Raw genomic sequence first — 14,008 nt, 5'->3', positions numbered from 1 at the left:
ATGGTCACATTATTAACATTGTGATCATAAGTCAAACCTGGGATAATTTAACTGACATGGACATTTATTTAGGAGGCCATGGCACACTTTTATTTCCCCACAGCCCAGGAGCTCAAGTGTGACCATTGAGAATGTTTGGATTATACATATACTGTAATGGAGAGCCTGGGTCAAAGGTGAGTTCTACTAACAGACCTTATTTGTAGAATTATAATATAATTAGTAAGTTACCCCCAAAAAAGTGCATTTGTCATGTGTTACCTGTAACGGTGTAGCAGTGGGGGATCTTGACCTTGGTCATTTCTGAGACTTTAAATCTAATGGTCACCTTTCTCATGATATCTACAACGTGTTCAATCATTTATCCATATCCATTTTTATTCATAATTTAAATAAACCAAATCTTGCCATCCTTACTGGATCAGCCTATTCTGTTAATCTTGCTAATTTAGAGAATCTACCCAACTGCTTTAGACTTTGGGGGGGGGGGGGAGAGTGGTTGTTTTTTGGCTTGCTAAACCCAGGGCTTGAGTGCCAATTGAGGGGGGGGCTAGGGGGGGGGGGCAAAAATTGGTCCTGCTAGAAGAAGCAGGGGGGGGACTTGATGATGACCCTTTCCTCCTTCCAGTTCTAGGAGATTGGTATATCTCCAATTATTACCTATATAATTTTTTTTTCCTATCACAGCTCATCCCTACCTCTCCAAAGAGCTCTCATATCTGTGGCGAGCAGAAGTTAAAATGGTTGAGAGAGAGCTTTGACTCAGTCAGCTGAAAAAAATCTGTCTCTGAAAGAAAACAATTTGTTCCATGGGAGCTGGGATTCTCATGTTAGAGTGAGGGAATGGGGCAGAGCCTTAGATTCAGCTGCTCATTTCATAGGATTCCATCTTTTTTATTGTCTTTAAGCATTTTGCCACCTTAGTGATTTTGTATCTTCCAATGATAGAGACTTAAAATCAGTGGTTTGTGTGAAATTAGATGGTGGTTCAAGTTCAGTTTCCAGTGGCCCACCCTATCACAACTGTCAGCAAAGATAGGTAATGGAGATACAATTTCTCTCACCCCTCACTGCATTTTGCTGTGGGAATTGGATAGTAGTGGGGAAGACAGAGGAGGAGTGATTTGGAAAGAACTTGTATTATGTGTGGCTGTGCTGCACCTGTTCTGGGTATAGAGAGGTGCTTTCAGACTCCAGGGCTTTACATTTACCTCCTTTCACCAATGAGAATTTTGTTTTTTTAAATAAAACTAACATCTTAGAAACAGAAGGAAGGGAGCATTCTGTGCTGCCCACACCTAGAGCTCTAGTGTCTTCCAAACTGTCACATCTTTCCTATGCAAGTTTGGCCACAATGATTAACCTTCTGCCTTAATTTCCCCATCTGTAAAGCAGTGATAATACTTGGCTATGGCAGGATTGTTGTGGGGCTCAGCGGCGTTCGCCGAAGTAGCAAAATCCCCTGATGAAATTGCCCTAGAATGGAAATTGCTCTAATTAGGGAAAGGGCCATGCCAACGCAATCACTGGAACAGGGTGGATGAGGTGGTGTGGGCAGGGCCAGCTGTTTTTGCCCCCAAGCAGTGTGCTGAATTGCCACTGCTGATGGTGGGGGCAGTCCCTGCGCCGTTAGGGCAGCAACACGCATTTCCGGGGTGGCGGCAATTCGGCGGCAGCTTCTGTCTTCAGCCAGAAGCTGCTGCCGAATTGCCACCGCCGTGGAAACATGCGTGCCAGCCTAACGGCACATGGACTGCCCCCGCCGTCCAGCAGCAAGTTGGCGCGCTGCCTGGGGGCAAAAACACCCGGACTGCCGCCCCTTGCAGCTTGCCGCCCCAAGCACCTGCTGGGGATGCTGGTGCCTGGAGCCGGCCCTGGTTGTGGGGCAGGAGCCTCTCCGCAGCCCCCTCTAGGGCACAGTCAGAAGCACGGCAGCCACTGCCAGGCCTCTAGGGGGTGGGGGGCGAGGGCCCTGTATTTACTCGACCCCCCGGTGCACGCTCTGACTCCACCCCGTCCGGCGCTGGCAGAGGCCTCCCTGCGAGAGGGCAGCGCCTGACTCCCCCGAGCCGCGCCTGCGTCAGCAGCGCCCGAGCTGCGCGCGCAACCTCGCCCTCCTCCGGAAGCCCCGCCCCCTACCCAGTCACTGCGTGACGCCAGCTCCCCCGGCGCCAAGGGGACGCCGCGAAGGAACTACAGCTCCCGGCGGCCCCTGCGCGCCCCGGCTGCTGAGCCGACGTCACCGACCGGGAAACTAAGATGGCGGCCGGCAGGAGGAAGCATGTGACTACGGCGGGGGCCGGGGCACCGGCGGGCTACACAGGTAACCAGCTGGGGAGGGGCCTGCGGCGGGGACGGGGCACGGGTTTAAAGGGGGGAACCTCTAGCCTGAAATCCCGGGGTCCCCCCGCCCCCAGCGTAGCCACAGGGGCTGATCAAGCCCAGTCCCATCCCCCCCCCTCGCGCGCCCCCTGGGCCCGGTTCTAACACGCGCCCGTTGCCGCTGGCTGGGTCGGGCGCTGGTTGCGCCGCACGCTGCTGTCCTGCCCCGAGCCGAGCGCGTGGTGCATCGCCTGCGTGCAGGGCCCCGATCCCGCGGCACCTTCCCTGGCCTGCGCCGCAGCACGTCCAGCAGCGCCTGTGGCATGAGCAGGGATCCCAGTTTTCTGTGATGACACCAACCCACCCCCCGCCCCCGCCAAAAAAAAATATCTTGGTTAAAAAACCCATTAAAGTCCGTCACGTATCAGAGGGGTAGCAGTGTTAGTCTGGATCTGTAAAAAGCGACAGAGTCCTGTGGCACCTTATAGACTAACAGATGTATTGGAGCCACGAAAGCTCATGCTCCAATACGTCTGTTAGTCTATAAGGTGCCACAGGATTCTTTGTCACTTTTTACATAAAAGTCCATGTTTTTTTCCCCATGATGAACATTAAATGCTGAACTTAATTTTCCCTAGCCACATTATGTACAGGTATCAGTTGAACACAATGTTTTACTGATATATTTACAATTTTTAAACAAGCTTGAAGCCTATCGGTACCATCAGTTATTATAACAAAATTAATAGACTTGCTGTCTGGCTACCGAGCTCTGAAGGCAATACCATACCCAGCCAACTTTACTTCTGTGCTGCTGCTGGCAGCAGTGCTGCCTTCAGAGCTGGGTGCCAGGCCAGCAGCTGCTGCTCTATACTCTGCCTTCGGAGCTGGGTGGCTGGAGAGTGGTGGCTGCTGGCCAAGCACCCAGCTCTGAAGGCAGCGCTGCCGCCAACAGCTTTCCATGCTCTCCTCCCCTCCAGAATACATTCCATTCACCCACTCACCCTCAGTTTGAGAACCTGTGGAATAAGTGATACTGGTACTTTCCGTAAAAGTTAGTTAATGTTTTTATTTTTTCACAGAATGTAAAATTTAAAGAGTCTCTGTAAAAATGCAAATTCCATGTTTTTCCATGACAAATGGATTTCTAGGATTCCTGGCTGAGTAAAGCACTTTGCACCTTGACACACTTTCCTGAGTTGTCAGGACTGGTGGGTGTTGAGATCCGGAGATTTATTTGTGGGAGCCAGATAGAATGTGATTAGGCAATGAAGTCAGCAACTCATGGTGTTGCCTCCTAAAATGTTTTCTGGAACTTGATGCTCAGCTGAAATCAGTTGCTGTAAATTGATACATCTCTTTAAAAATTGTCCCTTTTAGCCATTCCAGTTAAGCTTTCCAAGAAGCAACAGTCGCCTCACTACCTGTATGTGAAGGAGCACAAAGTCCGAGAAGGCACCGATACTACCCACCCTCCAAACCGTACTCTCTTTGTCCTTAATATCCCCCCGTATTGCACAAAGGTGAGTTGTTGGTAGGGTTGCCAACTTTGCTTGGATAAATTCCTGGAGATTTCATCACATGACATAATCTTTAATTCCTGGAAACTCCAGGACAATCCTGGAGGATTGGCAACCCTAGTTGTTGGGCTGGAAGAAGTTATGAAAGAAATATGTGAATGTGGTCTTTTTACTGGGGGCTGGAGCATAACTAGAAGAGCAGAGAGTGATGCTGTAACAAGTACAGTAACTCCTCACTTAACATTGCCCTGGTTAAAGTTGTTTCATTGTTACATTGCTGATCAATTAGGGAACATGCTAATTTAAAGTTGTGAAGTGCTCCCTTATAACGTTTAGCAGCCACTTGCTTTGTCCACCGCTTGCAGAAAGAGCAGCCCATTGGAGCTAGCTGGTGGGGGCTTGTAACCAGGATGGGCAGGTGGGCAGCCTCCCTATCAGCTCCCCACTCCCCTAAGTTCTTTGTGCGGCAGCCGCCCAGCAGGCTATTGATTGCTGGGCACTTCAGCTGTCCTTCCCCCCACTGCCGTGTGCTGCTCCTGCCCTCTGCCTTGGAGGTGCTCCTGGGAGCTTCCTTGCTTGCTGTGCAGGGCGGGGGGAAGAGGGGTGTTAATGTCAGGGTGTCCCCCCTAGCTCTGCCCCCCACTCCTGTACCCCATCTCCACAGAGCGGGGCGGGGCGGGAACAACACAACAGGGCTTGGGATGGAGGGAGCTTGCTGGCAGCAGCTGCTGTCTCAACTTGCTGATCTACTTAAAAAGGCAGTGTACTTAGAGGGGCAGTGGCATGTCTGTCTCTCTCTCTCTCACACACACACACCATGTGTATCTCTGTCTTTCTCACACACACACACACATCACACGCTGCCCCCTCCCCCCCCCGACACTTTGGAAAGTGGAGGGAGTGGTGCGCTCCAGTAGAATAGCGTGGGTTCAGTTTCCGCAAGGAATGTTTGCAGCCACTGCCGTGCGTTTATTGTATCTCCTCCCTCCATTTGTGCTGCCTTGTAGAGTGAGGGACTACATTAACAACAATGTGTTAACCCTTGAGGGCTCAGCCAAGTGCTATTTCATCATTTAGCAGTAAGGCATTCCCTGGGAAATATCCCACCCTCTTCCACCCTCTGACTTGACCTCAACCACATTTCACAATCATTATTGCTGTGTACAGTATTAAATTGTTTGTTTAATACTTATACTCTCTATGTGTGTGTGTGTATTTATTTATTTCACTGGAACCTAACACCCCTTCCCCCCTTTACATTAATTCTTATGGGGAAATTGGATTCGCTTAACATCATTTCGCTTAAAGTAGCATTTTTCAGGACCGTAACTACAAAGTTAAGTGAGGAGTTACTATATGTTAGTACTTGTATGGGAAAGCTGCACGGACTAAACAGTGGTGCAGGGAGAGGGTGATGATGACTTAACAAAGGCCGTGCTTCCCTCTGAGGCTTTGTCTAGAATAAGGAAAAATGTGTTTTGTTTGTTAGCTAACCCCACTTGAAATGCCACTTGGGATCTAGTGTAGGTGCAGTATAATACCTTTAAACCCACGTTAGCTAGTCAAAGACAACCATAGCGTGGAGCCAAAAGTTCACCTTGACTGACTAATGAGTTTTTGTAAAATCACCCTTTGTCCTCGTTACAAGTTACAGGGGGATCGCTGAAGCCCATGTCTTCCTTCTTGCCTGTAGGAAAGGTAAATTTGCCTGGTGCTCCTCCCATCTTGTGACATATCCAGTAACCATGGGGAGTTGCCACAGATTTGCCCACGCAACCTCCTTAACCTCAAGGGAGCTGCAGTGCTTCTGGAGCTTATTGATCCTACAAGGCAGAAGTCTAGGGACTCTGTTACACCAGTTCCACAAGGAAACTGGTGTAAGTTTGTTCAGTTAGCCCAGAGTTCTAGTTAGCCCAGAGTTGTAGGATATCATTGCTTTTAAAGGTACAACTGATAGACCATCTCACTGACCAAAGAGCTTCATAGGAGCTGGGTTTGATCTTCATTCCAATCTCACTCCTAAAATGTGTCTTTGCTTCAAAAGTTTGTGCATGTTTTTAGGCCATGATGCAGCTACACAGAAGTAGAAGCTGATGCAGACGCAGCTCAGGCGTTCTTGGCACTGTGTTCTGAAAATCTGCTGGGAGCAGATGTTTCCTAACAGTGATGAAAACACGTGCGCCCTGTGCTCACTATAATTTATCCCAGAGCAGTTGCACCACTATTTGAAAACAGGTACAAAACTTGAGTGTAGACAATCCCCTGTGGGCTGAGAGCCTAGATCTGGCTCCCTCGTGGTAGGTACGCTACCAGATGGGGGACCCAGGCAAGGGTGTCTTGCTCCTTGATCCACCAGTTGCAGGAAGCATTGTGAGGCGTCAAACTCTGCATGTGAGGGGAATGGCAGAGGGCTTCCTTGTCACTCAGCATTGACGGCTGCAGATGAGTACAGAGAGAGGGTTATAAACCATTCTCAGCTGGGAGGATGGTGATGGCTGCAGTGTGGAATCTTTGGAAGTAGGGGGGAAATGGGGTATCTACAGCAGACTGTAGCCCCCATCTCCCAAGGGAAGGGCACACAGGTGAGCCCTGGTCACTTTTCTCTCTCTCCCTTGTATTAAGGCATGTCTGTCCAGGCTGTTTTCCTGCTGCTCGTCTGTCCAGTCTGTGAACGTGTGTGAGAAACCGGGGCCACGAGAGAAACCAGAGGCACCCAAGTCCAAATTCTTCAATCTCAAGACAGTTCCGGTAAAGCTCAGGGAGACTCTGAGAAGAGCAGAGGGAAAGGGGGCATGTAGGGGCTAGGACAGGAAGAAACCTGAGGTGTTGGTGGGGAAAGAGGCCTTCTGAGGGATTCTTTAATTTTTTTAACTCTCTCCTGGCAACCCCAGTGCTGGCTGCAGCCTTATTTCTCTAATAAAGCCGCTCATTCTGTGGTACTGCTCGTTCTGAGGGAGCTGATTGGTCACTGACTGTACCAACGCACTGCCTTTTCCCTAGGGATTCCGAGTGGCTTACGTGGTGTTTAAGAATCCGGCTGGGGTACAGGCAGCCAAGTCCCTATCTCTTCAGGGCCCTCATGTGATATCTTCAGAGAGTCACCCCGTGAAAACCGGTATCCGCAGTAAGTCACCTTGTGCTCTCCAGACTTGTCGATGGGAGGGTGTATCAGAGGTGTCTCATCCTGGCTATACCCCACGCCATAACAGTGCCATCCAGGTTGTGTGTCCATCACCCCTCAACAGTGATTCTCACATGCTGGACAACTCCCAGCACAACATGGGGCATTTCCCCTGTCCCTTCTCCTTTTGTTCTGCATTCCCTGTATTCCTCACTCACCCCACATGGAGCTTCTCACACTAGTGGAAGGACCCAGTTCCTGATCACAGGCTCCATAACCAGCTGCTCTGGAAGGGGTGGGGAGGTCCACAAGGGAGTTGCAGTTGTCACCCCTATATGGTGCCTTGGTCATTCAAGCGGTTGTGTGGCCCTTATCCATAGTCTTTCAGTATCTTCTGTGGTTTGGGGGAGTTGGCCTTGACTTGCTTATAACCGAGAATGAGACTAGTCCCCATTCCTATGGCACCATGCATTGAAAGATCACAGTGTGCTTTACTGACAATGAACTATCCAGCTGGGAGCACAGTCCATGGCAGAGCCAGGATTTCCTGTGGTTTGGCACCTCCTCCTGCTGATGCTGACATCCTTGCTTTAGGTTTAGAAGGATGTGATGCACTTTAAGGAGATGCTGGGTCCTCACAGCAGAGGATGTTAAATTTGAACTCTGAATGTTTAGGGCCCTGGCTGGCTTGTGTAGCGGGGCATGGAGCTACTCTGCTCTGACACTGGCTTCTCCCCAGCCCTAGACATGAGTGGCTATCCGCTATTCTCATCACACAGATGTTCATTGGCCTGCGGGAAAAGAGCTGGCAGGCATCAGCCCAGATCATGGTGAGAAAGGTGCCTGGGTCCCATGAACCACTGTGGCCACATTTGTCACTCACTGGATCCCTTGCTGGCCATCTTAGCAGGCAGGCTCTGGAGTGATGACATGGAGACTGACCACCTCTCTGGTACCTAGAGTTGTTCTGTCCAGGGCTGCATTGAGGTATCTTGTTGCGAGTAGGCTCACTGCAGAGGCAGCTGCTAACCTCTTCCCTCCTTGTCTCAGAGTGGATCGCTAGTTATGCAGCTTCAGTGGTGGATCCAGCAGAGCTGAAGGCTGAAGTGGACACCTTCATGCAAACCTATGATAAGAAAATAGCAGAGGTAGGAAGGGCTGATGAGATAAACCAGGCATGTGCTTTCTTAAGGGATTCTCTGCGCCTAGCAAGTCCTTGGGGATTGTCATTGCTGACTGGCCTGTTCCTGTTGGACAGAGCAGCTCTTTGCGCAGCAGCAGGAATGCCTGAGTCTTCCAGTGTTTCACATGCTGTCAGTTTGTCCACGCTCTTTATCGGGGTGACTGGCTGGGCAAGGCCTCCTGTTTGGGCCCAGGGTTGCTGTCTCCCAGTTGCTGGCAGGCAGTGCACAGGCACTAGGTCTGACCAGGTTCCATTATCCTCCCCACAAGCTGTGGTATAGTTACCACAAACACACCAGCTCTTGGATGCCCACATCGTCAGCCACTTTGTATCACAATTCTACAGCTCCCTCAGAACACCGCCATGGGCCTTCTCGCATGGCAGAGCAGCAGGTGCTGGGATTCTCCGCGCCCTTGGGGTGTGAGGGAGGTGTTTGTTGGGTGACAGCCTCAGGAAGCTGTTGTGGAATGGAACCAGTTGGCTCATGACAGGTTTGGACTAAGCTGCATTTTCTCCCTCGTCCTCCTCACCTAGGAAGAAGCCAAAGCGGAGAAGGAGGAGGGTATTCCGGATGAAGAGGGTTGGGTGAAGGTGACACGGAAAGGCCGAAGGCCTGGACTCCCCCGGATAGAGGCTGCCAGCTTGCGGGTGCTGGAGAGGGAGAAGCGAAAAAGAGCACGCAAGGAGCTGCTCAACTTCTATGCCTGGCAGCATCGAGAGACCAAGAGAGAAAGTGAGTTGTGTAGGCAGGGGTGACTACCTCCTTGTTCCCCAGCATCACAGTCTGAACACCCCACCAGTCCAGGTTGATTGTCACCAACACTGTGACAGGTGAGAGTGGCCACCACTGCTCTTGTGAATTCCAGGCACAGCTGCAGGACAGCCAGCCACACCACTTCAGGCTGCGATCCTGTCAGATCTTGGAAGCTAAATGGGGTTGATTCTGGTCAGTATTTGGATGGGAGACCTTTGTGGAGAAGTGGTGTTGATTCAAATGGTTGCGTTTTCCCTTTCTGAGTTAGTGCAGAAGCAATACCCAGCAGAGTGCTGTGGGGAGCTTGGGTTGTTATCTGAATGGTACACAATCATGAGATCCTTGTCTTGTCCTCATTAATTTGATTCCATGCCAGGCTTTGTAAGAACACATTTGTTAGCCCCCATATCCTTTCCAAATTTCCACTACATGCATTGGACGAAGTGAGTATTCACCCACGAAAGCTCATGCTCCAATACGTCTGTTAATCTATAAGGTGCCACAGGACTCTTTGCTGCTTTGTGTTCTCTCTGTTTCCCTTGAATTCCCAGTGAATATCATTTTCACTGGCTGCGTACAGGCAGCTGTGTAAAAGTAAACAGTGTCATGTTCAACCCCAGATGGAACTGCAGCACAGTGGTAGATGAGTGAGTCCCTATATATGCAGCACTAAATTCAGCACTGATGCAATGGGAATTGTACCACTTAACTGGAGTGGCTATTGAGCCTGCTTGTGCTGGGATTGAACTTGCTTCCCAGTAAGTAAAGCGCTTTTGAGAGCCGCCAGGGTACAAAGCTCTCAAGCAAGGTAAATCTGCTGCTCTTGGTAACGTGGCCATGCCCATCCTGGTCCTGCCATACCCAACCCCCATCTTTGTCCTTTCAGACATAGCCCAGCTGAGGAAGAAGTTTGAGGAGGACAAGCAGAGGATTGCGCTGATGCGGGCCCAGCGCAAGTTCCGGCCATACTGAGCCACTCTGGGCGCTGCCACATCCTTGGATGTTTCCGCAGGAGGGTGCATTGAGAAGTTTACAGACAGAGCCCGCTGAGGGGCCTCTAGGAAGTGCAGTGACACCAGTTTGTTCCTTCTGCTGTAGCCTGGGCCCTCAATAAGAAATCCCCAGTGGTTACAAGTGGAGGGTTGGGTGGAGCTCTTCATCTGCTAAACATGCCTTTAGTGGCAGCGAGCCCAGCACAGAGACTCCCATTAGCATGACTCATGTGCAGTTCACAGGGTGCAGCCCCTCCTGTGCTGAGTGGGATGGGGGCCTCCTGTAACCAGCCTTCACCTTTTATCTTACTGCACTGTCTCCTCTGGACACCCATCTTAAACCAGATCCTCCAGCAAGGGATGGGACCCACCCCCACTCCTGGACAACCGCAGGAGGGCTGCTGCTGAATCAAAGGCAGCAGAAGTCCACTCTATGTGAATTGTAAATAAACTTCCCGTTTCCTATGTGCCGCCTTATTGCCCTTGTCAGCCCTCAGCTAGCAGCTCTCCACATGCCTGCTTGAGTAGATAACATGCAGTGTGTGCTGGGTAGAGCTTCTGCCCTAATCCAGGCCAAGCTAGTGTATTGCCTGCTGCCGTGAGCCCCTCCTTTCCCCCCCCCCTCCGGGGAGGGGAAGTGAGGCCCTGTGGGAGGAGGGGAGAATGCTCCTGTCTCCTTGATGCCCCCTGTGGTAGTTTTTCAGAGCATTGGGCTGGTGCTTGCAGGCTTACAGGGCAGGTGTTCATGCTTCCCTCTCTGCTGTCAGGGATGCGGAGCCCTAGGGTCCACCATGGGCCTCCGGCTTGTTGCCTTTAGGGCACTGAGCTGCTCTGGCTTATCCTCTGTTTCAGTACATTCACAGGAAGGCAGTGTCAGTGTCCTGTGTTTCTGACTGCAAGGGTGGTACTTGCAGGGGCCTGTCTGTAGCGCTTTGGCCGGGGGAGGGAGTCCCCGCAGGCCCATGGTTCTCCCAACAACCCTCTCATTCCCTTTCTCTCAAATAAGGGTGAATCTGTTTTAACAGTCCAGCTCTCTTTTGGAGTAAGTGGGCCCCCTTTATTACAGTGATGGCAGCTAGGCTATTGCTTGTTTAGCACATGGGAAGAATGTGACCTCTTTTGATGGCCTCTGGTGTCCTTTACAAGCCAGCTGATCACTCTGCTTTGAGTAGACACTAGAAAATGTGTCTCAATGGCTGCTGTTCATGGTCCAACTGTGAAGCTCTGTGTATTCCTACACGGTTGTCTGTCTCCCTCAAGCAATGCCACCTTTTACTCCCCTCCTAATACCAGACTGGCTTTTTGCTCAAATGCTGTGCTCTCCTTGGATGCCAAGTCTCCTGTAACCTGCTAGGGAGCAGAACCTGCACTGTGCACCGACTAGTGCCAGAATACATTCATGTCACTCCTGGCTAAAATGCTCAATGAAACGAGAGATGCAGAATTGTTATAGGAGGCAGGTACCAGGTGAAGAGAGGTGAAGTGTCATACAGTATCAAAGAACTCACTTCTCATGCATATATAAACATATCTATTATAAGCTGTGGGTGGTGGGGAAGTGCCTGGCTTACCCCTCCCAGTCCCTTCCAAGGCAGCACATCACCAAAATGAAGCAAGGGGGTTTGCTTCCTGCTGCTGAAACTGCACCAGGTTTAACAGGGAAGTGGGCCTTAAATCCGGAAGCTGCTGTTGTAACATGTAAAGTGGAGGTATGAGGTGGGACTCCTCCCTGTCGCCGTTTGAACAGCTCTTCCTTGAGAGTCCTCTGTGCCTGTTTGCTGAGACAGGTTCTTTTGCCATTCCAAGCCACTGGGCTCAAGAGAGGGATGAAAATCATGTAATGAGCAAAACTTCAGGGCCCAGCCAAGTAACGGTGCTGTCTCGTCTCGCATGCGCGGCTATATTAAGCTCCTTGTCCTCTTTTGTCACTGCTGCTGTCTGCCCTGGAAAGCTGGTAGCCAAGCCCTGATGCAGGAATCCAGGCTACAGCCTGGCTTTGGAGCTCTGGTCCCTTTTCAGGAAGATGTTGATGAGCCCAGCCACTACTTCAGGCTCATTCAGGTGGACAAAATGATTCCCCGTCACCTCAGCTAACTGGAAGTGCTAGAGGGAGAGAACACAGGGAGATGTGAACTGGAGGAAATACTTCTCCACGCAGACTGTGGAGTTCACTGCAACAGAAAGTCATCAAGCTAAATGCTGGGGCTAAATATTTTTCTTGAAGAGTGGGATAACTTCATCAGCAGATGCTGTAGACGTGCAAATAAGCATAATCTCACCTCATTCTGCAAGGTCGTAAAATGATCAACTGAGCTGGGCAGGCAGACGTGTTCTACAATGAGCAGTACTGAGCATGGGGACAGAGGCTGCAGTAGGGACAGGCAAAAAAGGCAGCTGCCTAGGGTGGCAGATTCATGGCACACTGGGGCAGACTCTGCCCCACACTAGCTGCTGCGGTGTGGGCTGTCTGTGTGGATCCTGTATCCATTAATGGTTCCTTAAAGTGCTTTGATTTAGTCTGGTTTCAAAGAGGACTAGATCAAAGCGTATTAACAAACTGTTAATGCACATCAGTGGTACCCTGGGCACATTAGCATGTGAGGCAGGGACCATGTAACTGGAGGGCTCAGCTTAGCCCCTGGTGGCCTCCCCCTGGATGAGCCAGAGAATGAGCCCCCCCCTCCCCCCCAGTGGCAGGTATGTGGCACCCCCAGCCTGCCCCTCCTGTCCTAGTCTCCAGTTCCTCTCTATCCCTGGTGTCCTACTCCAACTCCAGATACCCCTGCCCCACTGGGATCCTGCCCCCGCCCCCATCCTAGCCTTCCTGCCCCTGATCTCCCTCCTGTGTAGCTAGCCCATCTTCCACCTGGCATCCTGCCCCCTGTCTATCCCACCTTATCTGCCCCATAGGCATTGGAGACAAAAAGGGCCATTGCCCCCTCCCCCAACACACTTTTAAAACCTGTCTGGGATGGAGCATGCCACAGCCTGGCCTGGCTGGCCTCTGGGTCCCACTCTGCTTCATACCATGATCATCTCCTGATCCCTCACCTACTGGCTGCTGAAAGGCCACGCTGGCTTGTCTGGGAAGCAGGCTGGACCCATCACCCAAGGGCCTCAGGATTGGCAGCTGGGAGGGTAGGATTGGAGGGGAGGTAGGGGCTTCAGACTGGGGGCTCCATCAAGGGGTCCAGGAGAGTCACGGCTTCCCTCCCCCCACTTCTGCAGTCCTTCCAATTTCCATGCCCTTGATCCCCTGAGGTCTGTCCCTTTCCCCAGTCCTACCTACCCCCTGGGGTCTGCCCCACCCCACCATGTCCTCCTACTCTCCCCACTCTCCACCTGTCCCAGGAGCTGCTCCCTTGCCCTGTTTTCCTACCTCCCTCCATACCCCATTTGTCTCCTCTGTATCCTGGTCTTCACACACTCCCAGGTCCTGCCCCCCCACCCCAGTCCCACTCATCCAGTCTCCCTATATTATCCCCCACATTGTTCCACCCATGTATTGCATGCCCCCACTGCCCCGCCTTCATGTCAGGAGTCCCTACTGGCCTGGTGCAACTCCCCCTGCGTCGTAGGGTTCCCTTTGGATTGACACCCAGAAGGGTTTGCTTGGGGGAGGGCGGACGGATGGACCCCCTATGCCACAAGTCTCAGCTAGATCCCTAACACAGGGCTGCTGGTTCCTCAGGATGGGGGATCCCAGTGTGGGGTCCTTCCAGGGCAGCCTATTTATGGAGGAGCACACTGCTTTACTTGCTGGACTGTGGCCCTGAAAGGGGAGTCAGTCAGGAAGTTGCAGGGAGTCACTCCTGTCTGTGCATGGGGTGTCCCCTTTGAAATGTGGGTGCTGTTTTAAAGGAGTCCTTTAGGTCCTATACATCTTTATATCAGACCCTGGGCTGGGGCGGGGTCACTTACCCACCCACCCAGTCCAGGGCTGTAGTCAGGCTTAGTCCCACGGTTTTATCCAATACGTGTGGACCAGACTTTCCCTTGTGCCCTTATTTTCAATTTTTGTGCCTACATGGGGGTTTCCCCCTCTGCCCCGCCACAAGTCCCCAGCATGGGGGAGGCTCCACCCCTTATGCCTCTGCTGGGGGCTTTGCCCCATCG

At 51.6% G+C, this 14,008-nt stretch overlaps 2 protein-coding genes across 4 annotated transcripts in view; one reads left to right on the top strand and one right to left on the bottom strand.

The window, feature by feature from the left end:
* Positions 1–2,165: 2,165 nt before the first annotated feature.
* Positions 2,166–10,357, top strand: RRP7A (ribosomal RNA processing 7 homolog A). Its single transcript, XM_039492011.1, has 7 exons — positions 2,166–2,323; positions 3,703–3,845; positions 6,465–6,590; positions 6,843–6,966; positions 8,014–8,111; positions 8,681–8,879; positions 9,787–10,357. Exons 1-7 carry the CDS (start codon positions 2,260–2,262, stop codon positions 9,870–9,872), a joined length of 840 nt encoding a protein of 279 aa, XP_039347945.1. The 5' UTR covers positions 2,166–2,259; the 3' UTR covers positions 9,873–10,357.
* Positions 10,358–11,265: 908 nt separating this feature from the next.
* SERHL2 (serine hydrolase like 2) overlaps positions 11,266–14,008 on the bottom strand; it is a 34,509-nt gene continuing 31,766 nt past the window's right edge. For all 3 annotated transcript variants that reach the window (XM_039491987.1, XM_039491981.1, XM_039491997.1), the window contains one exon: positions 11,266–11,995. In XM_039491987.1, coding sequence (XP_039347921.1) covers positions 11,876–11,995 — 120 coding nt within the window. In that variant the 3' untranslated portion in view covers positions 11,266–11,875. The remainder of the gene's footprint in view (positions 11,996–14,008) is intronic.

The sequence above is a fragment of the Mauremys reevesii genome, linkage group 1, assembly GCF_016161935.1.
Source record: "Mauremys reevesii isolate NIE-2019 linkage group 1, ASM1616193v1, whole genome shotgun sequence".
Taxonomy (NCBI): domain Eukaryota; kingdom Metazoa; phylum Chordata; order Testudines; family Geoemydidae; genus Mauremys; species Mauremys reevesii.
This window is presented reverse-complemented; position numbering and strand designations above follow the sequence as displayed.

Coding starts and splice junctions, on each gene's coding strand:
- RRP7A (XM_039492011.1), top strand. CDS start 2,260: ATGGCGGCCGGCAGGAGGAAGCATGTGACTACGGCGGGGGCCGGGGCA. Junction 6,591..6,842: donor TCAATCTCAAGACAGTTCCG/GTAAAGCTCAGG, acceptor CCTTTTCCCTAG/GGATTCCGAGTGGCTTACGT. Junction 8,112..8,680: donor ATGATAAGAAAATAGCAGAG/GTAGGAAGGGCT, acceptor CTCCTCACCTAG/GAAGAAGCCAAAGCGGAGAA.